General features: G+C 47.4%; 1 protein-coding gene across 6 annotated transcripts in view; it reads right to left on the reverse strand.

The window, feature by feature from the left end:
• Positions 1–24830, reverse strand: part of LIPE (lipase E, hormone sensitive type) — a 300019-nt gene that overhangs the window by 38533 nt on the left and 236656 nt on the right. For all 6 annotated transcript variants that reach the window (XM_086933061.1, XM_086933062.1, XM_086933059.1 and 3 more), the window contains 2 exons: positions 20350–20644; positions 6724–6951 (listed from right to left, as the gene is read on the reverse strand). In XM_086933061.1, coding sequence (XP_086789187.1) covers positions 6724–6951; positions 20350–20644 — 523 coding nt within the window. The remainder of the gene's footprint in view (positions 1–6723; positions 6952–20349; positions 20645–24830) is intronic.

Below are 24830 nucleotides of genomic sequence, written 5' to 3' on the forward strand. Positions count from 1 at the left end.
ATAGTGATTGCATCATGTTGGGCGATGATGGCGTCCAGGATTGCCCCCTTCTTGTGGGTCTCTTTAGAGCAGTGTTGGGTAAGGCTGTTGGAAAGTAGTAGCTCATTTAGGGATTGTATTGTAGCACTGTTCACATCGTTCCAGTGAAGGTTGATATCGCCTAGAATGAGGTTATTGGTCTCTAGGAGCGAGCAATGGGCGATCAGGTCTGACAGTTGTTCTGTGAACGTGGCGGTTTTACCAGGGGGATGGTATAGTAGGTGGCATTGTAATAGATTGTTGTTGGCGGTTTTGATGTTGGCAGTGAGGCATTCAAAGGAGTTGTATTTAAAGGTATCGGTTTCAACCATTGATTGGCTGTTGTGGATGATTGCCACGCCTCCGCCTTTTTTTGGTCCTTCCTATCTTTATTGATGATGGCGAAGCCTGGAGGAACGAGCATATCTAGGATAGGCGGAGAGGAGTCGTTTAGCCAGGTTTCGGTTATGAAGACTACGTCTATGTTATGGTTGAGGATGGATTCTGCCAGCTCTGTAGAGTGTTTTGTGGCAGATCTGCAATTTATGAGCATGCAGTTGGTACGGGGTGGGGACTCTTTTATTCTTGGTTCGGTAGGGATGGTGATGAGGGAGGCTGGGGGTCTGGGGGGTTTTGGGAGGGCGTGGTCACTTCTGAAACCGGTGATTACCTGGATAGTGGATTGTGGGAGGTGGGTGGGAGGGGTTGTTGCCCAGAACCCCCCCTGGTGATAGTTTGCCTTGGCCATTCCCCCCCCCCCCCTCTATCTCGAAAACTATACCCCTACCTAACGCCCCCATCACCCCAGAGGATTGAAGACCTATCTTGAGTCTAATGATGTCGATGACCTACTCAACTCTTACTCGCCTACTCTAGACATCAACACAATCCCTCCTGGGCAAATTCAAGCCATCCACTCTAACCCGAACAGAGAACCACCTCACAATCTTAGAGTCATTAATAATGACAACCTTATGAGAGTGAACATCATCCAGACCCTTCCCTCTTACTCTGGTACGACTTAAATGAGTACTACTCAACTGCAGGCCAACCAGTAAACACACCTTCAATATCTTCCACCTCACCCAACACAGTGAGTTAGACATCATCATCCTCACCAAAACTTGGCTCAATCCCTCCTCCACTCCTATCATAGACCCCCTAGTGCCTCCTACCCACAACATAATTTGTTTAGACAGCGCTTTGAAGCTGGGTGGTGGCCTAGCTTGTATACATCGGAGCACACTATTGGTTTCCCACTCTGAGTCTTCTACGCCATCCTCCTGCAAATTCCTTTGTCTCAACATTTCAAGTAACAACCTTCCGGTGTACAAACTTCACACTTTTTATCAATCCCCGGGGGACAATCTCCACTTAATCGAACAATTAATGGAAATCATCTCTGTGTCAACTGCGTAGTGTCCCAAATCTTCCTCGGTGATTTCAACCTTCAATGGTCTAACCACAATGAGCAAGCTGTAACATGCCTTAAATCATTAGTTAGTGATCAATAGTTGATTCAACATTGTAACCGGCCAACCCATATTAAAGGAGAAATTCTAGACCTCATCATCACCAAAGGACACACCATCACACTGGATACCATTACCCCTTGCGATTGGTCCGACCACCACAGCATCTTCTTTTATATTAACAAGGAGGTGTCTCTAAGGAAGGCTCAACCAACGAAATTGAAGATCTGGAAAAGGGACCTCAGAGATATCAATACAGATGAACTAGCAACCCACTGTAAATATGCCCTCTCCTCCAAAGCTGATATGTCGGAGGTTCAGTTACTCACTGACTTTTACAACTCTACTATCTATAGCATCATGGATTCTTTTGCACCACTCCAACAAAAAAAGTTTTATCAAAACTATCCAAACCGTGGTTCAACGACAATTTAAACTCGGAACGCCGCAACCTTAGGGCAATTGAACGATCTTGGAGATCCAAACCCTCCTCGGATCAGCTAAAACTCCTTAGAGAGGTTAGGAGTTCCTACAACAAACAAATCAAGAGCTCTAAGGCAGACTCCTTCAGATCCCAACTTGATCAAGTCCAAATCGCCCCAAGAAACTTTTTGAACTGGTTAAACAGCAATCGGTGGAAGCTCCAAACCGCTATGACACTGGAGTCAGCCCACCCTCATGCGACCAACTGGCTGTCTTTTTTACTGAGAAATCAAACCTCATCAATATTGAACTTGCTTCTACGAAGAGGCTCTATTGCCATCCTACGGGGCCACGCCACCTCCTGCCCTCAAACCACTCAGGCTGGGCATCAAGAACAATGCCTCATGGGGCACCTTTACTCCCTTCAGTGAAAGAGACATCAACAAGATTCTTCAGAGTATCAACCCATCCAATCACTTTAGCAACCTGTTGCCACCCTCCATCTTCAAAGAAATCAAGATGTCGTCATCCCCATCTGGACAAAGATTGTCAACCCTTCACTGTCACAAGGCATGATCCCAGATTGCCTAAAAGCAGCTCAGGTCTCACCTATACTAAACAAGCATTTGCAATGCAATAGGTCTCGCATTAGGAAAGTTTGAGCTATTGGTATTGTAAATGACAATTTTTTATTGATGTGTTGGTTTTGAAAATAGCAAAATTAATAGTTTTGTCATTTAGAATGGCAATAGTTATAACTTTCGCAAATGTGACAACTCTAGCATTTGTAATGCAATATGTGTTGTATTTACGTGACTTAGATGTATTGATATTACAAATAACAATGGATTTTCATTTTTTTTTAATAATTAATACTTAAATAAAATTTATTGGAATTTATAATGGCAATAGCTTAAACTTTTGTAAATAACTTTTGTGAAGATTATGTTTAGTGTATTTTATTGTGAGGAGTGAAGGCAGCATCCTGGTGCGGGCTTGTGGCACCCACACCGATTCCCTTCTTGGAGACAGAAAATGTCTAGTCTCCAGAGTAATCTGCAAGCTATGTTAGAAGAGAGGACATTATACCAAGTGCTGTCAGAGTGGGATTGTTAGGAGGAGCCAGAGTGACGTATATAGTGATAATGAGGCCTCTGTATTTCAGGTTGGCGAACAGACAACCCAATACCAGTATAGAGATTAATGGATTGAGTGTAGAAAGGTTATTTGACTTGGGCACTTGGTTGACTAATACAGTGGAACTTTCTTCAAAGAAAATGTTAAAATGTGATATTGAAGCCCACAGATATCTTGCCTCTTGGTTATGGTGGTGAACCCATCAAACATAAAGGTTGCTTTGATGCATAATTCGCATATGTGAAGAGGAGTATCAAGGTCAACCTCTTTTTCAGCATGAACTCTGGAAGCCCCATGCGCGGGGTCCACCTCCAAAAAGGTCACTTCTGCAGTGCTCTCGACTCCGGGTGGCCCCTGATTCCCTGATGTGGGATGCCCAAGGGTCTTCACATAAGTCGTGACACCGGGAGCTACCCGGTACCCAGATATGGATGCCTCTGTACAATGCATTACAGGCAAAAGAGCAGATATCCACAGCGCCAACAGGACCCACATCAACTCCATTACTAAATAGGCAGCTTCGACCGTTGCTAGGAACTCTCATTGCTGGCAACAAGCTTGTCTGTCTTCTATGTCGGAGTTGGACTGAGGAAGCTACCATTTGTGTCCGTCTTCTCTGTCGAGAGGAACCCAGTGCACGGAAAATATTTTTGTGTGGCGTAATTACCGGTCTGCATCTTCAGTCGTTGAGTGACAGCGGACTTAAGGCTGACAAGATAGAAAATCACAAAAGTAAAGAGATCTATGTTTGAATGGTAATGAAAGCGAGATTACCGTGCAGTGGTCGAAGTGTATTTAAAACCAGAGGAAACGCTGTGCCCGCCTCCCTGCTCTGGGCCGCGCTGCCATTGGCGGACCCCGTGGCAGGAAGCCAGGCAACGGGAGAGAAGACGTAGGCCGGGCCAGAAGAAAGAAGGAAGTCCCGCCTGCTGCTGGGCTATGATTGGCTGCCCGCCGGGATGGAGCAAAGAAGCCGAGTCCTCCCGCGGCCCGGGGCTGCCGTGAGCTACGGAGAGCCCCGGGGCCGCCCCAGAGAAGAGAAATCCTGCGTAGCCGGTAAGTGGGGTCCGGTGCTGGTGTGTGTGTGTGTGTGTGTGTATGTGTATGTGTACGATTGCGGCGGCGGGAGGGGGGTCTTTGTATGTGTGCGTGCGTGTGTGTAGGTGCGCTGGTGTGTGTGTGGGGGGTCTCTGTGTGTGCGTGTAGGTGCGCTAGTGTGTGTGTAGGTGCGGGGGCGGGGTGCCTGTGTATGCGTGTGGCTGTGTATGCGTGTGGCTGTGATGTGCGCATGCGTGAGTGTGGGTGCGCGTGCACGCAGCTGAATCCAGCCGGAGAGAAGCGCGTGGCACTTTCTTGTCCTCATTCCCCCGAGTCAGCTAGCTATAGTTCTCCACCTGGACTGCATCCTTCGGATGCGTATTCCCAGGCTCGGCCTAAAAAACTAATGCAGATAGTGCTGACCTTAACAACTTCCGCCCTATCTTTGACATCCCCACCCCAGCCAAACTCCTACAAGAATGCGTCCAATCACAAATTTGTACTCACATCGAGAATTTCCAACTCCTGGACCAGCATCAATCTGGTTTTCAGAGTGGGAACTGCACTGAATCGGCTCTCACTCAAGTTATGGATGACATTTTAAAAATGTTTGACTAAAATTAATCTTGCCTCCTAATCCTCCTCAACCTTTCCTCTGTGTTTGACACGGTCATTCATGACAACCTCCCAGTCATTATGAAGAACAGGATGGGCCTCTCAGGTCGGGTGTTGCAATGGTTCTCGTCCTTCCTCCAGCACAGATCACAAAGAGTCAGGGCAAACCATTCTCTCTCCCAGCCCTCTTCAGTATTCATGGGGGTCCCCCAAGGGTCCGCCCTATCTCCTATACTCTTCAACTTGTTCTTGGAACCATTAGCTAATGCACTAAATTCCACAAACATCTCTTCCATATGTATGCAAACGATATGCAACTTTTTCTGAAAATCTCCTCCCCGGATAACCTAATATCACTCAACACTACTTTAACGTCTACTCAAAACTAGTTAACCGTGAACCATCTCCTGCTTAACACCTCCAAAACAGAATTCTTTCTAATTTCTCCTCCGAATCACATCCCCAAGTTAGACCTTTGGATGAACCACCTCACTGCCTTCAACTGCTCCCTCCTCATTATTGACTCTGCCAAATCTCTCGTAATCATCCTGGACAAGCATCAGAAAATGAAGAATCATATCAGCAATGTGTGCAAGGGAGATAATCACCTGATGAGGATACTCAGGACTATCAAACCACTCCTTCCTCAAGCTGCTTTCAAGCAGGTAGTGCAAGTGCTTGTTTTGCCGAGACTAGATGATGGAAGTGCTACGCTCTGTGGCCTCCCCAAATATTCCTTAGCCCCACTAAGGGTATCTTTGAACGCTGCTGCCAGACTGGTTACGGGTACCAAAAGAAATTTGCACATATCCCCAAATGTGTTCTCATTCATGCAGGAGCACAGACACAACGACTCATGGTGCATCCTCAATATTGACACAAGTGCACAGACACACAACAACTTGTGGGGGCTCTAATTCACGAGGACCACAGACACAACGGCTCGTGGTGGATCCTCATTATTGACACAGGTACACAGCTTGTGGTGGGCCCCCATTAACTACAAAAGAACACAGGCCCATTGTGGGCACCTGTTTCCTGTAGAGAAACACAGAGTGAGTATGGGTCCTCGTTACCTGCACAGACATACACTGACCCAATGGTGGTCGTCTTTATTTTCACATGAGCACAGACACACACTGGGCCATCTTTCACCTCTGCAGGTACACACAGACTGAAAGTGGACCTTTATTACCATCCCAGGTGCATAGACCGACAAATCCATTGTAGACCTTCAGTATCTACACAGGCATAGACACACATATAGTGACCCCGTCATTATTGCACATGCACAAAGACATGGGCAACCCATGTTTTCACTCGTTACCTCAACATATGCTCTGGCACCTGGTGCCTTAGACCGAGCGGGTCATTAAGTAGGACAGAAGCATGTTGGTTAAAAAATTGGGATTGCAAGGATCATAAAAACCCGGAGATATATCTGTTGATAACAAAACGGTAATACATTTTTATTTATACCCAAAGTACCACGTAGATAAAAGGACACGTGGTGGGTGGGTATACCTTGATGTATTTTTAGTTTAGTAACTGGACCACTGTTATCCAGAGTGGAAAAATATCCAAGAACTCCCTCGGAATACTTCACCCCGCGGTTGAGTCCGTCCTGGTGGTATCATCCTACCAGGGTGGGAGGAGGCGGCCTATGATGAAGCATGTCACATTACGTGAGTGAGCCCACCTCGTCCAATTCATGGATTGACCTTCCTTAATAGGAGACCACAAATGTCTAAACGGTTTACGTACAATAAAACATTGACCCCTTTCTCCTAGACCTGGGATTCCATCTATCTTATGCTCTCTGAGATACAGCCACCACTCCTTATTATTGTGTTATACCTGCAGCTCTCAGGCACACTGTCCTGGGTATGGACTCCGGTTACCTGCAGGGCGCTCGGGCACACTGCCCTGGGTCTGGGTAGTTACCTGCATAGGCACTCAGGCACGCGGCCCTGGTTAGTTACCTGCATAGACACTCAGGCACACTGCCCTGGGTAGTTACCTGCATAGGCACTCAGGCACTTGGAGAGGACGCTGAGTGGCAGCAGGGGGTCCATGAGAGTCAGAAGGCGGGACGGGGAGGCTGTGGCCGTGAGCAGGGTGGCAGGGTAGGCCGTCATAATCCCATCCGGCAACCTAATTCCGAAGGAAGCCACTCGCATGGACACCGTGATGCACAGATTCCCTCCAGCACTGTCCCCCGCCAGGCAGACGCGTTCCCCTGTGGAGCCTGTGAAAGAGAAGCCAGGGAGACGGGGTTACACAGGGCAGGTAAGGAGGTACATCAGACAAACTCGTTTTAGGGTTTATTTCTGCATAAACTTTAACTGTGATTTTTTTTACGGGGAATTCTCAAAATAAATCACCTGTCAAGAGGATAATAAATGAACCTGAAGGTAATCTTCCCTAGCCCCGACCCACAGATCCTTGAGTTGTCCCTTACTGGGGTAGGCTCTCCGTACCCTCTTTTCATCCCCCCCTCTCTCTCTTTCATTCCTTCCTCCCCACCTTAACACGAGTCATGGGGCAGTGAACTCCTCGCTCGCTCTTTGTGTACCATTTCCGCACTCCCCTCCTAGCCCCGCCCAATGTAGTTGTTTATCTTCCCCACTCCCTCTCCATCACTCTTCCATTTCTTACTGCATGCCCTGTTCTTTGTTTTTTTTTTTTACCATCCCTCCTGTACCATCCATCCTCGCCCTTCAGATCTCAAAAGACACAGCAACAGACTACACCAACTCTTTAATAACTTTTTTAAGACCTTCTTTTCTTCGCTTCATTTTTAGGTCGAGCATTCAAGACCTGTAATAACTTCTTTTGTGTACTTAACCCCTTCGGTGCTGCGGACGGTCCCCGGCCGTCCCACGTGATGATGGGCGTGTGCGGAGGACGGCCAGAGACCGTCCGAATTCCGCCCACTCGCTAATTCGCCCACATTAGCGCAGCGTGCCCTGGGTTAAAGCCATTTCCCCTGCTATCCATTTGTTTGTTTGGGTGTCCTTTAAAAATCCTTCCTTGCTAGTGGTCAGTCCTGCCTCATTGTCCCACCTTATTCTCTTTCATTCCTCCCAGGCAGCAGGGACTAAGTACTGATTAATTACGCTTTGATTGTAGATAAGTTCTTTGGGGTACTCATTTTGTCTTCAGCTCCTGCTCAGCACCAGTGTTGCTTGCATTTTATGATCTTTTCAGTGCTCTGAATTCTGACTTCTGTAAATAGCTCTAGTCCCACAGCTGCACCCCCTGCCTTTTGATTTTGTGCACGATTTAAAACAGGCCTTTTAATTAATCAGAACAGGTATGTGCAGCATTTTAAAGGCACAATTTGACATATCTTCAACAGGAAATTCGACAGTTTCCTCTACAAGACCATGCTCACTCAAAGTCAAACACTGTTTGGGGCTGCCCTGGAATGTGTAGCTGTAACTAGAATGTACCAAACCTGTATGTGGGGAAAGGTAAAAAAAGCTTGTTTTCATCACATTCAGTCAACAGCAAGTCACGCTGCAAATATTAACCATATAGCAACAAAAAAAGCAAAGAACCCTCTGTCAAAGGAAAGCAGCATTTTTAGAGGAACGTTGGAACGTCAGCATTTCCCCTCCTCTTCCCTTTTTTAGGTCTCGCCTAGCGTTGCAGCACAAAGCGCTGCTCGCTCAGCAAGAGATTTTGTGGATGGGGTGTTTTCAGAAAGGGACTCGAAGCCCCGACCCTCATTTCCATTGGCTTGCATCACCGTTTATGCTAAACGGTGGCCTGCCATTGGAAATGGGGTATTTTGGTTGCCGCCCTTTTGCTTTTTGGTCCGGCCCATCCGGACTGGCTTGTCTGCTTTGCATCTGTCGCAAAGCACTTTTTTATCTTTATGGGGCGATGTGTTTCTAATTATCGTGGAGGAGCGCACTGCCCATGACTTCTCAAAGAAAAATAATCTTGGTTTCGTCAAGATTTTTTTCCTTTGAGAAGTCGGGCAGTGCGCGCCTCCACGCTAATTAGAAACACATGACCCCATAAAGATAAGAGATCGAAGACTTGCTGCTTACACGAGCAGCAAAAGTAATTTGCTCTATTTCACTCATTCCACTATCCCTTTTTATCTCTCTATTTTTCTCACCCCTCTCCATTAACGCACCAGTCCCATCCCCCAATCCCTGTCTCCATGTTCTCTCTCCTCTCAAACAAATCATTCTTTCTCTTCCCATAGTTTCACTTCCCCTCTTCATTTCTGACCCCATCACCTCTCGGGCCCTCTCTCTAAATCTGCCCTCCTAAGCTCTCACTCTTTCTGTCCACCCTCTTCTTCACTCCTCAATGTCCTTCTCTCAAACTCCATCCATCGGACTGTCGTTGGATTCTAGTCTCTCTTCCTCCATCTTCGCGGACTCCCTGTTTTGAATTTAAACTCTCTATCTCCCCCCTTGCTCTCTGTCTCTCCCCACACGCCTCTCACTCCTGTCTTCCTACCATTCTGTTTCTCACCCGGACTCTTCTGTCTTCCTTCTTTCCGTATTCACCTCACTCGGTCTACCGCGCTCTCTCCCGCCTTCTTCTCCAGTCGTCATCTCTCTCCCACTCTCTCTCTTTCATCCATCTTCCTTTGCTTTTCTCTCTCGCTTTCTTTTGCTCTACCTCTATTTATTTCTCTTTCTCCAGCTCTCTCCTCCGTCTTCCTCTCCATGTCTTTCTTTTTCCTTCTCTTGCGCTCTCTCCCTTTTCCATTCCATCTCTCTCTCAGTGTAATCTCAGCAGTCCTGGTCTCAGTGGTGCATTCATACCGTGAGTGCTTCTGGCTGAGAGACTGCTGGTGCTCGCCTAGAAGGATCCAGGCAGGCACGAGTACCCACTGCCCCTGGAGCGGACCTCAACCTCGGCAGCCCTGTGGACTCTCAAAACCTGGCGACTTGGAAGCAAGAAGCGGCGATGCTCACTTTACCCTCCCGACTGTGCCTCATTAAACTGAACCACCATGTGTTTGTTTGGGTGCGGGGGAGGGCACAGTCGTCGTTTGCAGAGTTTTAGCTTGTGAGATTTTTCCCCCTCTCTGGCTCTGTCCCAGTGAGTTAGATTTAAACTCTTTGACAAGTTGTAATGTAGATGTGACTGAAACATGCACCGCCACCTCTCACCTCAAAGAGATACGAGCACGAAAGCAGCCCAGTCCCTGCCGCACCGTGTGACCCTGGGGCAGCCATACTTGGAGTTAGGCGCTGCAGAGGAAAGGCTTCCACTATCTATAGCGCCTGGACGTGCAATCTAATAGTGTGTGTTCCTCTGCTTTGCTGACCACGTTTCACCAGTAAGTGGCCATATTTTGCTACCCGTTGGTGCGGGCAATGCTTACAGCCTCTACACCCCTACTCTCACCCAGACTATTCAAAGGGAGCGTGGTATATTTCATTTGGGGGGGGTGAGACGATAATACGTTTTAGGGATTGCTGCGTGTACCAGTGAAGTATATATCCTATACACATATTTGTGAGTGTCTTTGTAGGCAATGTTTCACAATTACTGCAAATCTGTGAGGCCTGTGGTTAGATAAACAGTCACGTTGGTTAGAACTAAAAGAGATTTGCGATTCTCTGTTAGTCATTCCCACCCTCCCTCAAGCGCCTAGACTGGCTGAGCCCAACAGATGGCTCGGAGTGTCGTGATCCTCTGTTGTTTCCCTGTCTTCTAAGTTCACTGGAAGTGCAGAGTAGGGGCAAGGGCCAGGGTGCTCAAGGACGGGTGTCTTCGACGAGTGATGAAGATATGACATGGGGCCGGTCTGTTAATAACTGACAGCTACTGATAATGACCATGTAATTTTGAGCTCCGACTGTAGGCAATTTAACACGGGGAGTGGGTAGGTGGTAACTTAACAAGTGTAGATGCCTCCCAAGCACACTAAAGACAAAGGTCAACTAGCCACTGTTAATGCCCAAAGGCCTAATGAAGGGACGATTAGCACCTTCACCAGAGAGGGCAGTAACATTTAAGCGTTGCATTAATTTCCACACATTTGTGACTCACTAACCCTACAAAACCAGAGCTGCACTCCTTTATAATCACCTAAAATGCTTGAATCAACGCCCCCCTCCTCACCTCCACTCCAGAGACCAACGTTTGTGACCAGGAGCTGCTTTCATGGGAGTTCTGACTGTGTTTGGATTGCTCCTCGACGCTTTCCGCAGGGAGGGCGGTGACCGACTCGCATGCGTGTTTAGCCCCCAAGACATTTCGGATGCATGCACGGTGCAGAAGGTGCGAGGCTGCCCCGCTGGGGGAAGCTCAGGCTCCGGTCAGAGGAGCAGTGTGTCTAGATTTCCTGTGAAATGTTGTGTGGCGGGCAGTGTGCGCCTGCATTGAAGAGGAGGGTGAGAAGAACGGGAAGGATGAAGCCTCATGGCTAGAGCTGCCGACTTTAGAGGGCGTCAGTGCAACATCCTGTGATTCTGTGCCAATCACTTAATCTCCCCGTGCCTACCAAAAATGAATGTGTCTTTATGTAAAGTAACTGGTGCTCATGTAAAGCGCTCCAATACCTTTGGGTCGAGTTGGCGCTATATAAAATCTGCCAAAGATAAAACAAGCATTTGCAATGTAATACGTCTCGCATTTACGCAAGTTTAAGCTATTGGCATTGTAAATGACAATGCCTTTTATTTATGTTTTAAAAACCAAAACATAAATAAAAGGCATTGCCATTTACAATGCCAATAGCTCAAACTCGCGTAAATGCGAGACCTATTTCATTGCAAATGCTTGTTTAGTAAATCCCACAGCCCGCCCTCTTCAGCCCTGCTCTGGCTCAGAAAGTGGTAGGCAGATGGATTGGGAAGGGTGACAGTTTATGGCTTTTTACCGGTGTGCTATGTGTGCAGCTAGTGCGGGCCGATTTTATAACTGGAGGCCGGCCTGGTCACATTTCTTGCTTGTTTACTGTAGGGTTTTATGTTTTGCTGACAGGATTTCCTTTTATTTTACCAATGATGTTAGTCTAATAAAGATATTCGAATAAAAAATCAACTTGGAACTGAAGCAAGAAGCACAGGACTTTAGGCACAATATTTGTCACTGCTCTCATACCTGGCCCGACTCAGCGAGGTCACAACCATCTCCTGCCCTTAGACTGCTCTGAGGGCATTAGTTGAGCAAAATCGGCTGGCGGCCATGTTTTTCACAAATGCTATTTATATAATATTATTGTTTCTGAATTAATCATGTCATGGTATTTACTAGATTATACTTCTATCTTCTACTTTTCATTTATTCGTCGAGGTTGATTGGTCGCTCTCACTGTTTTCACCAGTCTGATAGTGAAGCTTTAACAAGCATTTGCAATGCAATAGGTCTCGCAATTACACGAGTTTGAGCTCTTGGCATTGTAAATGACAGTGCCTTTTATTTATGTTTTGGTTTTTTAAATATAAATAAAATGCATTGTCATTTACAATGCCAATAGCTTAAACTCGCGTAAATGCGAGACCTATTGCATTGCAAATGCTTTTTTTTCTTGAGATTGTACTTTTACTGGACATGGCTGCACCCGTCATCGGTTTTTTAACTCCGAGAGCACAGGTTTGAATCCTGGTGTGTCCTTTCACCGTTCAGTAAAATGGGTGCCATTGAATTGGATAACAACGAGCAGATAGTATATTGTGCCAAGAGGCTCCTTTGGGGTGAACATGTTTTTTTCTTCTTTTTTACAACTACACAGGCTCAGTTAAATGCACTTTATTTTAGCTGCAGTCAGCCCCGTTGAGAATGAATCATATGCCATCTCTTGGTGGGTGCTTGACCCACCAAGCTACTGCGCTTCTATAAACAAATTGTACCCGGTCAGCTGGACTTGCCAGCAGGCACCAGTGAGTGTGCACAGCAGTAGCGCCATCCTCCCTGATGGCCATCACTGCCACTTCAGACTGTGGCATCTCAGACAAGCGGCCCAGCTGCTGCTTTGCCCTCCCTGACACCCAGGGCTGCTCTTTGGTTTTTGGCACACCAGATGAGCAGCACCACTGTTACAGTGCCTTAGGTTGAAACAACTCCAGGCTGCGTGAGACCCCAGTCCGGCGGCACGCAAGCCAATGGCAGAGTTAGGGCCCCGTGGCCACCGAAGCAAGCATGGGAAACGGAACCCAGCTTGATAGTAAAACAGAGCCACCATCGGGGAGCCGAAGGCCCTTTGCTGACCTGTGCCCAGGTGCCACTGCACCAGCTGCACCCCTGACAGCAGCAGCACTGCCCCTCTCACTTCGAGCATGCCATTGCGAGCCAGCTGAGCTGCGGCGCTGGCAGCTCCGGCCCAGTCAAGCAGCGGCTTCAGAGCGCTGCACAGAAGGAGGAGTGCGAAGAGCCGAGCACAGAAGCCCAGGTGCTGCCTTTTGAGTTGCTTGCAGCTCGAGAGGAGAGGAGACAACACACCACCCCAGGCACCAAAACTGCCCTTCTTCAACTGACTGCGGCTAAAAGGATTACACCAATAATGTCTTTCTCTCCTTACACGTTTTAATTCTTTTTTTTTTCAAAGAAAAGATTTCTTCTCCCGGATTAAACCGTTCAGGCAGGATTTAAGGTTGAACAAGCATTTGCAATGCAATAGGTCTTGCATTTTCAAGCGTTTAAGCTTTTGGCATTGTAAATGACAATGCATTTTATTTATCTGTGTAAAAACAACACATAAATAAACTGTATTGGCTTTTACAATGCCAATAGCTAAAACTCTCGTAAATGCGAGACCTATTGCATTGCAAATGCTTGTCCTGTCTTGGATGCGGAGTCACCTCAAAACAATGACCGGGACCAAGGAGGTAGAGGTAACTCAAGCATCCCGCCCTTCTCTTTTTTTAGTTTTTTCAGAGGATGTGTGACGTCACTTCGTGTCGTCACAGAATATGGTAATGAATCCCCAATCCTAATACTTTAACAAAAGAGAGCTCAGAAGAAAAATTACAGAGGTAGGGTAATTTTGTCATATATAAATAGGGCTCGGGTTATGAAGTCCCCGTATACTCCTCTCAATGGGAGTAAAGTTCAGTAAATCTCAGATGTCAACGAAGCGCGCAGCTCTGAGTAATTGGTTTCCATAACATGCGCTCTGTGTTTTACGCTCTACGTCTGCCACCCAGGAGCACTGCCTCCTCTGCTTCCCACGGCGGGGGCACGCGCGGGCCGGGCATGCTGCAGACAGGGGTCCGCTTTAATGAAGGCGAGGGGAGGGAGGGAGTGCCCGCTGTGGTGCTCCTGGGACTGGGTGGAGGTCAGGGCCGGGGATGATCCGCTCACCGGGGAGCTAAAGGTGAAGGTTGGATAAAATGTATTCGAAGTCAGTGCCCTTTCCTAACTCCCAGCAGACACCGAGCCCCGCAAGGAGCCGCTCCAGACTGCAGAGGGGGGGCGCCGCGGAACCGGGACTCCTCACCATGGCTAGGACAGCAGTCGCAGCAGCGATGCTCCTTTTTCTCACGCTGGCATTTGCAGTAAGTCCCGCTGAGCGCACTAATCCTCGTGTTGTGTCGAGCCACGCTGGGGAGACATGAGCGTTAAAGTTGGAAACGCCTGGTTTTTGCAGGGCTCATGCTATAGAGGGGGAGGGGCAGAGCGGGGGTCCCATGCCTGGTTTCATGGGATGCCTTCTTAGCAGGGGGAACGTTACATGTTCAGGTTACCTCCCCTCCCCCGTGTCCCGCTGAAGAAACCAGGGCAGTAGTGTCAGGGTGGGCTGAGAGGGTTCTTGCGACTAAGGAATACCGGCCTATGCTGCTTCAAGGCTTGTGTCAAGACTGAGCCGATGGGTCTGCCTCCTGTCCCTTTGAGGGCCGGACCCGATGCAGCACCTGCCCCAGCCGCTGCCACAGATCCCTCCCGGCTCGCGCACCAACTGACACGGTACCCCCAGGATCACGTCGGCTCCTCTGCCCAATCCCTTTTGCGTTTACCAATGCCGATATCATTCTTATGCTGACGGAGCAAGTCACGTGAACTGTTCACGAGGCGCGCGTCGTGATCTGATTCTGCCACCACGGTAGAAGCTCACGCGCGCAACCTCTCCCATTCACAATGCTGTGCGTGTGGCCAGCTCTTGTCTCCAATTGTTAGGTCTCGACTAGAAGCGCGCGAAGCGCGTTCTCGCCAGAGAACTATAGTCGTCGGCTCAGCCGACAACGAGTGGAGACAAGAGATGGCCACACGCAGATTGAGAAGCATGGCAGAGTCAGATTCCAACGCGCACCTAGGGATTGGGTCGCGCGCGTGAGCTTCTACCGTACACAGCTTACGAGGCGCGCCTTGTAAGTTTCTGTTTCGTTTTTACTCGTGCGTGTGAAGGAGCGGCGGAGATCCCCTCCTCGGAGACCCGGTGTGAAGAGGAGCAGGGCAGCGGGGAGTTGACGAGCAGCAACGGAGGCGGCGGAAGCGCTGGAGAAAGGGGTAATGTTTGTTTTTACCAGGTGCAGTAAAAAACTCTTATTCCAAGTACATCACATACTGAATGTATGCGTTCCTCTTCAAATCCCACACATATCAGAATATACCGAGCTTTCTTATTCTGTGAATGTCATCAGGTTTGAGCTGCTTAAACGCACCTGAAGAAAATACAGGGAGTGCGGTGTTTGCTGCACAACTTATATGTCTGGTATTTTCCTCCGTACTCAGAGTCAGGGCCTTATCAGGGGGAAAGGCGGGATCGACAGACACTTCACTCTCACAGCACTCGGGCGACCCTCGCTTGAGGTCCTGGCTTCACTAAATAAACAACTTCCTTAATGTTGCTGGCGCCGGCCGTACCATCTTCATTTTACATTTGAGTTGGCTAAGCATTTCGCTGTCCGGGGAACTGTCGGAACTTTGACAGGATGAGAGCGATGTACTTAACATATTACCTCGTAATTAAGCCTTACTGCTCTGGGCAAAGTTATTTTTAAATAAATAAAACACATTCAGCTATCTCCCCAATAGCCTTTTCAAAATCAAACTCATTCAGCGCATTCTATTGTGTTAGGAATAAAATTGCATTGGCAGATTAGGGACCCAGAGATCTTGCCCACTGCTTTTTGTTTGTTGCTGCACACTACCGCCAAAGCATATTGTCTCATATCTTCCAATGTTGTGTAATTGATCGGAGAAGACTGCATTTTATTCAAAAAAGCAAGTTTAGCATGTTCCGGTAAGAGCAAGTTGAATTACAAATAAAGATTAATATTTGTTTTTTATCAGCACACATTGGTGTTTTCAGAAATGTAATCATGTGTGTACTACCTTGCATGCCACATTTGACACACACAGCTTTCCCTCTCTCTCCGACTGCATTTTCTAAAGAAAACTTGCCCATGTATTACACGTATTGACTGCAAGCAGTGAGCCCACTATAATTTAACTGTTCAAAGTGGTGCTTTTGCACACAGTATTAGAAGTATTTCACTGTTGCAGTTTGATTATTTTGATTTGGATAACTACAAGCCTGCGTTCCGGATCCTCTTGTGTTGCACAGCAGTACTTGCGCCTCCGCCCAGCCCTTCAAATTAACAACATATTAATGACTATCTTATAAGCTAATTAAGCTCAGCAGTCTCCTGCACGGTTACAACCCCGCCCCCTTGTGATCTTGCCTTCCCGTAGCTCGCGACTCCCCCCCCATACCCCGCCCCCGAGAGTCCTGCCTCGCACTGCCGTCTAGTGTTGTAGGGCTCTTACGCCTCATCCTCACAGGAGACCTGGGGGTGTACAGAGCCAGGGTAACCGCGTGAGCCTTTGTTATATTATCTGGCGCAATGCATGCTGCACTTTATCTTATGTTTTTTGGGCTTCACCTTTAATAATGGTGATCACACCTTTGTTTTATTATGTGCGAGTGGAATTGCTTTTTTTTTGCCAGCGCGTTACACCCCGCGCTGTATGTTATGTTCAGGGGCTTCAGCTGCATGCAATTATGGCGACAATTAATTAAAATTGGCACAACTGCAGCCGCACTTTATCTTCGGCAGCTGCGTGCCTTTGGTGCCTGTTGACATTCTTACCGAAAACAGATTCCCTTAGAGCCAGCCTTTTACTGGTAAGCATGGCACCTAATTCCCAAAAGATGTTTACAAAATTTTAAGCTATTGCCATTATAAATTACAATAACTTTTATGTAAGTATTAATTATTTAAAAAAATTACAAGCCATTGTTATTTGTAATAACAATACATCTAAGTCACATAAATACAACACAAATTGCAATACAAATGCTACAGGTGTCACATTTGCGAAAGTTAAAACTATTGGCATTGTATATGATAAAGGTATACTCGTTGTCGGCTGAGCCGACGACTATAGTTCTCGGCGGGAACGCGCTTCGCGCGCTTCTAGCCGAGACCTAAAAAATGGCATTAAAAGCGAGTGGTGCTAAGGTTGCGCACGTTCACGCTGAATAGATGAAATACATTGCTTTCATCAAAAGCCGAAGCACCGAGAGAGAAGTACGTAAACCCTTACTTTAATTGTCCTCAGGTGGTATTTTATCACAGGGTTGGACTGAACTCTGCCATGTGAAGGACTTTCCACTAATAATATTTTTAAGGGGAACTAAGTTAACTATGTCATTATTGTGAGCGAGAATTGTGCCTTACTATCTCTATTCCTTACTTGTTCTTGATGGATTTTATTGGATATTTTATGTCCATAGATTCAAATCACAGTTGACTGCCTTTTGGCGCATTCGGGAACTTGCATTTGATTTATTACATGTGAACCAAAATACAACTTCTCTACTCCTCATTCACCTAAGTACAGAACGGCTTGTGCCTTCAAAGAAACTTGTGTTTGCGGCATAATGTTGGTCTCCATCTTTTATAAATCTTTCCACCTTCACTCAATGCACTTTTATTACTTGGTACAAGTGTTTTTTCCCCATCGCTTCACTACTACACAAATCACAAAAATGTTCAACTTTTTTGTTCTTAAGCCTTAACATGTATGATTACTCCATTGCCTCTCACAACAGAAATGAGATTTGCCTTTTAGTCTTAGACAGGCTCGCCGACCTAAGGGCTCAACTCTGCTGGTGGTCTAGGATCTGCTGGTCATTACTGAAAACGTCAGCCGCCTTCCTGCAGTGCACTTAGACTGTGGAGTTAACCGCTTAACAGTGGCGGCAATTCCGCCGTGGTGCGGTGGTTAAGCGGAGTGGGCGGGGCCGCGTCGGCCAACGGACGTACGCAGCACTACGGAGCTAGTGCTCGCAACAGCCATTGGCCGACAAACACATGGAAGGGGTTAAGATCCTCAAGCTGCAGGTACAGGTAATTGAGCGGTGTTAGGCATTAGACAAGTTGCGACTAATATTGTTACCTGGGTTGTTACACTGTATATTTTGTGGCAGCTGCAGGAAGACAACAGTTCAGAAAGAGCATGTTCTGTTGTGGCTCACAAAACACAGGAAAAACTCAGAAGAACCTCTTCAGTCTGTTCTGAGTTTCTCCTCTTCTTCTTCTTCTTCGTCTTCCCACCATTCCACACAGTTTACTGAATAGGAGGAATGTTTAGTACTATGAAAAGGGGAACATTTCCACAAAGTTGCCAGGAACAAGGTCTTAGACAAGATTTCTTTAAACCAAGAGCTCTCTTTTCAGGTCGAGCCTGGGCAGCCCATGTGCTGCTCTGCGAGCATGCGGTATTCATGTATGGACTTGAAGCTCTGCACACTCTCCGCCCATCTTTTCAATTGGCTCCGGGTGCTATCCTTTCTAAATGGTTGCTTCTGATTTGTTAATAGGCTTGCTAGTCCTGCCTTAGTAACGCCTTGTCTGCATTTGTAACTTTCTATGAGGACTGGACTTTTCACTTGTGTTGTTACACAGTCTGTTTTAGCTACTGTCTGTGAGCACTATTTTCTTGAATGTCTTTAATTTAGCTGCGTTTGCAGGCATGGCAGGCTCTCCCTAACGCACCCTGCTTTCATGACAACGCAGCACCCAATCATGGACGCTGCGCTTTATCTTTCAAAAATGCTCCCTGCACGAGCGGCACTTCTGCATGAGCTATGCTGCTAATAAATGCTTTTTAATCTTTTTTAAAGCCCCCCCCATAAACTGCTTTTACTTAAATGGCAGCCACACCTTTCTTTAGACGAGCCGCATCTTAAAGAAAGGGGTGTGGGCGACATTAACTTGACAACAAATTATATCTTTTTGTAAAAGCGCCCTATACTGCGCTTTCAGTTTAATGATGACCGCGTACCTTTCTTTACATGAGCCACGACCAAAGAAAGGGACGTGGCAGCTATTAAAGTCAAAATGTGGCATGGGACGCTTTTGCAAAAAAAAAAATTGTTTGAGAACTTAAACAAATGCTTTTTTTGTAAAGGCACTCCATACAGCACCTTCGCTTTAATGATGGCCGGACACCTTACTTTAGATGCAGATTGTCTAAAGAATGGTCTGTGGCCGCCATTAAAGAGAAAGCTCGCATAGGGCGCTTTTACAAACAAGCATTTGGAATGCAATAGGTCTAGCATTTGCAATAGTTTAAGCTATTTGCATTGTAAATGACAATGCCCTCTATTTATTAAAAAAAAAAAAAAGAACATAAATTAATGGCATTGTCATTTACAATGCCAATAGCTCAAACTTGCGAAAGCGTGAGACCTATTACATTGCAAATGCTTGTTAATCAACTTATTATGTTTGTAATTCCACATTATTTTAGGAACCATGTTAAATATTGGGATAAGTGTTTTGGTTCTGGATTGGATATCCCCCCTTTCATTGTTAAAATGCTTGTGAGCTTTGGTAACTTTTTGAAATGCTCCCTGGACATTGTCATTAAGTGGGAAAACTAAGCTCAATCCTTGCCGAAAGTGTGACTAAAGGACTTAGTCACACTTTCGTCAAGGATCGAGCACAGTGGGTATACCTAAATCCCCGCCTACTAGACGGCCGCCGGGCTCTCCAGAATCGCATGACCCTTGACAGAATCAAAATAAGGGTAACCCTCAAGGACAGAATATCAAGACATGTGAGAGCCTTAGGCCTCACGTATGCGAATGGTATGCATGCGTAGTAAGGAAGGGAAACATTCAATAGCCCTGACGAAGGCCCCAGACACAAACAGGTTCTTAGCGTGGGTTGAAACATGTTGGCATCAATACAGGAGGTTTAATTGAACAATTACATTCAATATGAAACCCCAATAATTATTTTATCCATACCCCGGGTACCTTACGAATAAAGGAATCCTTTGAATATATCTGTAGGTATTTCTAACTGTTCACCCTGCTTCTGGATCCCTGCTTATCCAATCTGTTTTAATCTAAGAACTTCCATTCTAGCTTTGGTTGAATATGCCCTGGTGAAACAATCCTACCAGGGTGTGAATAGGCGCCGATGATGAAGCATGTCACAATAAGTGAGTGAGGCAGCTAATCCAATATCTTTGGATACCCAAGAGGCATAAAAAGGACCTTCTTTTCTTGATAGGGCCCATTTTCTTCCTCTTTTTTATCTGATTATTCCAGTTGCTTTTGTGCCTGACTATTGCAGCTGGTCTTAGTCTTTTGCTCTCTATTTTGTGATAACAATAATTAGGCCTCAACGCTGGGATTTGTCTTCAGGCTGCATATCATTGCATGACGACCATCAGCAGAAAGTACTGGTGCGCAGAGGACACTTACCCAGCAGGTGGCAGTTCTTGATGGCCCAGCAGTAGGCAAAGAAGCACTCCTCCAGCGCACGAGGAAAGGGGGCCTGAGGGGCCAGTGAGTAGTCGATGGACAAGATAGGGGCACCTAGGTCGCGAGCCCAGCTCTTCAAGTAGGGTTCGTGTGATTTGGAGGTCTGCGCCACAAACCCGCCTCCGTGAAAATGCACGATGAGGTATTTGGATAGAGGGGCTCGCTTGTGCTTCATTCGCAGGTCCAAGTTGAGAGGCCCCTCTGATTTCACAAAGCTGGCGAGCTCTTCACTGTCCTACCAAGACAAGAGAAACAGACAATGTGCTGCAAGCAAGGAAACATGGCTGCCATGTAGAACTGACAATGGTAAGAGAGCCTATGATGGAGCATGCGGGGAAAGGAAGAACGTACGAAAGCAAATTATAGATATATAAGAGGGAGGGAGCAAGAGAAGGGTAAAGAAAAGCTGAAGCATTGCAAGCAAAGGTGTGTGACAGGAACAAACAATGTGCAGTGCTGTACACAAGAGGGGAAGCATGTGCAGTGCGGTACACAGGAGGGGAAGCATGACCAGTGCTGTTCACAAGAGGGGAAGCATGCGAGAGCTGTACACAAGAGGGGAAGCATGGGCAGTGCTGTACACAGGAGGGGAAGCATGAGCAGTACACAGGAGGGGAAGCATGTGCAGTACACAAGAGGGGAAGCATGTGCAGTAAACAAGAGGGGAAGCATGTGCAGTAAACAAGAGGGGAAGCATGAGCAGTACACAAGAGGGGAAGCATGTGCAGTACACAAGAGGGGTAGCATGTGCAGTAAACAAGAGGGGAAGCATGTGCAGTAAACAAGAGGGGAAGCACGAGCAGTACACAAGAGGGGTAGCATGTGCAGTAAACAAGAGGGGAAGCATGTGCAGTACACAAGAGGGGAGCATGTGCAGTAAACAAGAGGGGAAGCATGTGAAGTAAACAAGAGGGGAAGCATGAGCAGTACACAAGAGGGGTAGCATGTGCAGTAAACAAGAGGGGCAGCATGAGCAGTACACAAGAGGGGAAGCATGAGCAGTACACAAGAGGGGAAGCATGAGCAGTACACATGAGGGGAAGCATGAGCAGTGCTGTACACAGGAGGGGAAGCATGTGCAGTACACAAGAGGGGAAGCATGTGCAGTACACAAGAGGGGAAGCATGTGCAGTACACAAGAGGGGAAGCATGTGCAGTAAACAAGAGGGGAAGCATGTGCAGTAAACAAGAGGGGAAGCATGAGCAGTACACAAGAGGGGAAGCATGTGCAGTACACAAGAGGGGAAGCATGAGCAGTAAACAAGAGGGGAAGCATGTGCAGTAAACAAGAGGGGAAGCATGTGCAGTAAACAAGAGGGGAAGCATGAGCAGTACACAAGAGGGGAAGCATGTGCAGTACACAAGAGGGGTAGCATGTGCAGTGCTGTATACAAGAGGGGAGGGAAGCATGTGCTGTAAACAAGAGCTTGTCTCCTTCCTGGTGAAGAATTGGCTTGGTAGTTTAGTCTGCCCTGTTCCCATGATGCACTGGGCCAGGGACAGACTGATTTGCATATAGCCAGGTTCTGAGCTGAGATGGTGCAGTGAGATAAATAACGGTGATGGATCAAGCCCTGATCTTTGGACTGGGTAAGAGTGGTCTGCTTAATTCAGACACTCTGTTCATCACCACCCCCTTTTCTGAATCGTTTTTGGCCACTATAGGTGTGGCAGGGTATACTCAGACATGAGTCCCTTTCTCACTGCACCATCAGGATTCAAGCAAGCCGGGCCGAAGAAGGCTGAAATGCCAGAAACCGGTCCCCGGTAGCTTGTCTCCTTTCTGGTGAAGAATTGGCTTGGTAGTTTAGTCTGCCCTGTTCCCATGATGCACTGGGCCAGGGACAGACTGATTTGCATATAGCCAGGTTCTGAGCTGGGATGGTGCAGTGAGATAAATAACGGTGATGGATCAAGCCCTGATCTTTGGACTGGGTAAGAGTGGTCTGCTTAATTCAGACACTCTGTTCATCACCACCCCCTTTTCTGAATCGTTTTTGGCCACTATAGGTGTGGCAGGGTATACTCAGACATGAGTCCCTTTCTCACTGCACCATCAGGATTCAAGGAAGCCGGGCCGAAGAAGGCTGAAATGCCAGAAACCGGTCCCCGGTAGCTTGTCTCCTTTCTGGTGAAGAATTGGCTTGGTAGTTTAGTCTGCCCTGTTCCCATGATGCACTGGGCCAGGGACAGACTGATTTGCATATAGCCAGGTTCTGAGCTGGGATGGTGCAGTGAGATAAATAACGGTGATGGATCAAGCCCTGATCTTTGGACTGGGTAAGAGTGGTCTGCTTAATTCAGACACTCTTTTCATCACCACCCCCTTTTCTGAATCGTTTTTGGCCACTATAGGTGTGGCAGGGTATACTCAGACATGAGTCCCTTTCTCACTGCACCATCAGGATTCAAGCAAGCCGGGCCGAAGAAGGCTGAAATGCCAGAAACCGGCCCCCGGTAGCTTGTCTCCTTTCTGGTGAAGAATTGGCTTGGTAGTTTAGTCTGCCCTGTTCCCATGATGCACCGGGCCAGGGACAGACTGATTTGCATATAGCCAGGTTCTGAGCTGGGATGGTGCAGTGAGATAAATAACGGTGTGGATCAAGCCCTGATCTTTGGACTGGGTAAGAGTGGTCTGCTTAATTCAGACACTCTGTTCATCACCACCCCCTTTTCTGAATCGTTTTTGGCCACTATAGGTGTGGCAGGGTATACTCAGACATGAGTCCCTTTCTCACTGCACCATCAGGATTCAAGCAAGCCGGGCCGAAGAAGGCTGAAATGCCAGAAACCGGTCCCCGGTAGCTTGTCTCCTTTCTGGTGAAGAATTGGCTTGGTAGTTTAGTCTGCCCTGTTCCCATGATGCACTGGGCCAGGGACAGACTGATTTGCATATAGCCAGGTTCTGAGCTGGGATGGTGCAGTGAGATAAATAACGGTGATGGATCAAGCCCTGATCTTTGGACTGGGTAAGAGTGGTCTGCTTAATTCAGACACTCTGTTCATCACCACCCCCTTTTCTGAATCGTTTTTGGCCACTATAGGTGTGGCAGGGTATACTCAGACATGAGTCCCTTTCTCACTGCACCATCAGGATTCAAGCAAGCCGGGCCGAAGAAGGCTGAAATGCCAGAAACCGGTCCCTGGTAGCTTGTCTCCTTTCTGGTGAAGAATTGGCTTGGTAGTTTAGTCTGCCCTGTTCCCATGATGCACTGGGCCAGGGACAGACTGATTTGCATATAGCCAGGTTCTGAGCTGGGATGGTGCAGTGAGATAAATAACGGTGATGGATCAAGCCCTGATCTTTGGACTGGGTAAAAGTGGTCTGCTTAATTCAGACACTCTGTTCATCACCACCCCCTTTTCTGAATCGTTTTTGGCCACTATAGGTGTGGCAGGGTATACTCAGACATGAGTCCCTTCTAACTGCACCATCAGGATTCAAGCAAGCCGGGCCGAAGAAGGCTGAAATGCCAGAAACCGGTCCCCGGTAGCTTGTCTCCTTTCTGGTGAAGAATTGGCTTGGTAGTTTAGTCTGCCCTGTTCCCATGATGCACTGGGCCAGGGACAGACTGATTTGCATATAGCCAGGTTCTGAGCTGGGATGGTGCAGTGAGATAAATAACGGTGATGGATCAAGCCCTGATCTTTGGACTGGGTAAGAGTGGTCTGCTTAATTCAGACACTCTGTTCATCACCACCCCCTTTTCTGAATCGTTTTTGGCCACTATAGGTGTGGCAGGGTATACTCAGACATGAGTCCCTTTCTCACTGCACCATCAGGATTCAAGCAAGCCGGGCCGAAGAAGGCTGAAATGCCAGAAACCGGTCCCCGGTAGCTTGTCTCCTTTCTGGTGAAGAATTGGCTTGGTAGTTTAGTCTGCCCTGTTCCCATGATGCACTGGGCCAGGGACAGACTGATTTGCATATAGCCAGGTTCTGAGCTGGGATGGTGCAGTGAGATAAATAACGGTGATGGATCAAGCCTTGATCTTTGGACTGGGTAAGAGTGGTCTGCTTAATTCAGACACTCTGTTCATCACCACCCCCTTTTCTGAATCGTTTTTGGCCACTATAGGTGTGGCAGGGTATACTCAGACATGAGTCCCTTTCTCACTGCACCATCAGGATTCAAGCAAGCCGGGCCGAAGAAGGCTGAAATGCCAGAAACCGGTCCCCGGTAGCTTGTCTCCTTTCTGGTGAAGAATTGGCTTGGTAGTTTAGTCTGCCCTGTTCCCATGATGCACTGGGCCATGAGCAGTAAACAAGAGGGGAAGCATGTGCAGTAAACAAGAGGGGAAGCATGTGCAGTAAACAAGAGGGGAAGCATGAGCAGTACACAAGAGGGGAAGCATGTGCAGTACACAAGAGGGGTAGCATGTGCAGTGCTGTATACAAGAGGGGAGGGAAGCATGTGCTGT

This window comes from Lissotriton vulgaris, chromosome 7, assembly GCF_964263255.1.
Source record: "Lissotriton vulgaris chromosome 7, aLisVul1.2, whole genome shotgun sequence".
Taxonomy (NCBI): Eukaryota; Metazoa; Chordata; class Amphibia; order Caudata; family Salamandridae; genus Lissotriton; species Lissotriton vulgaris.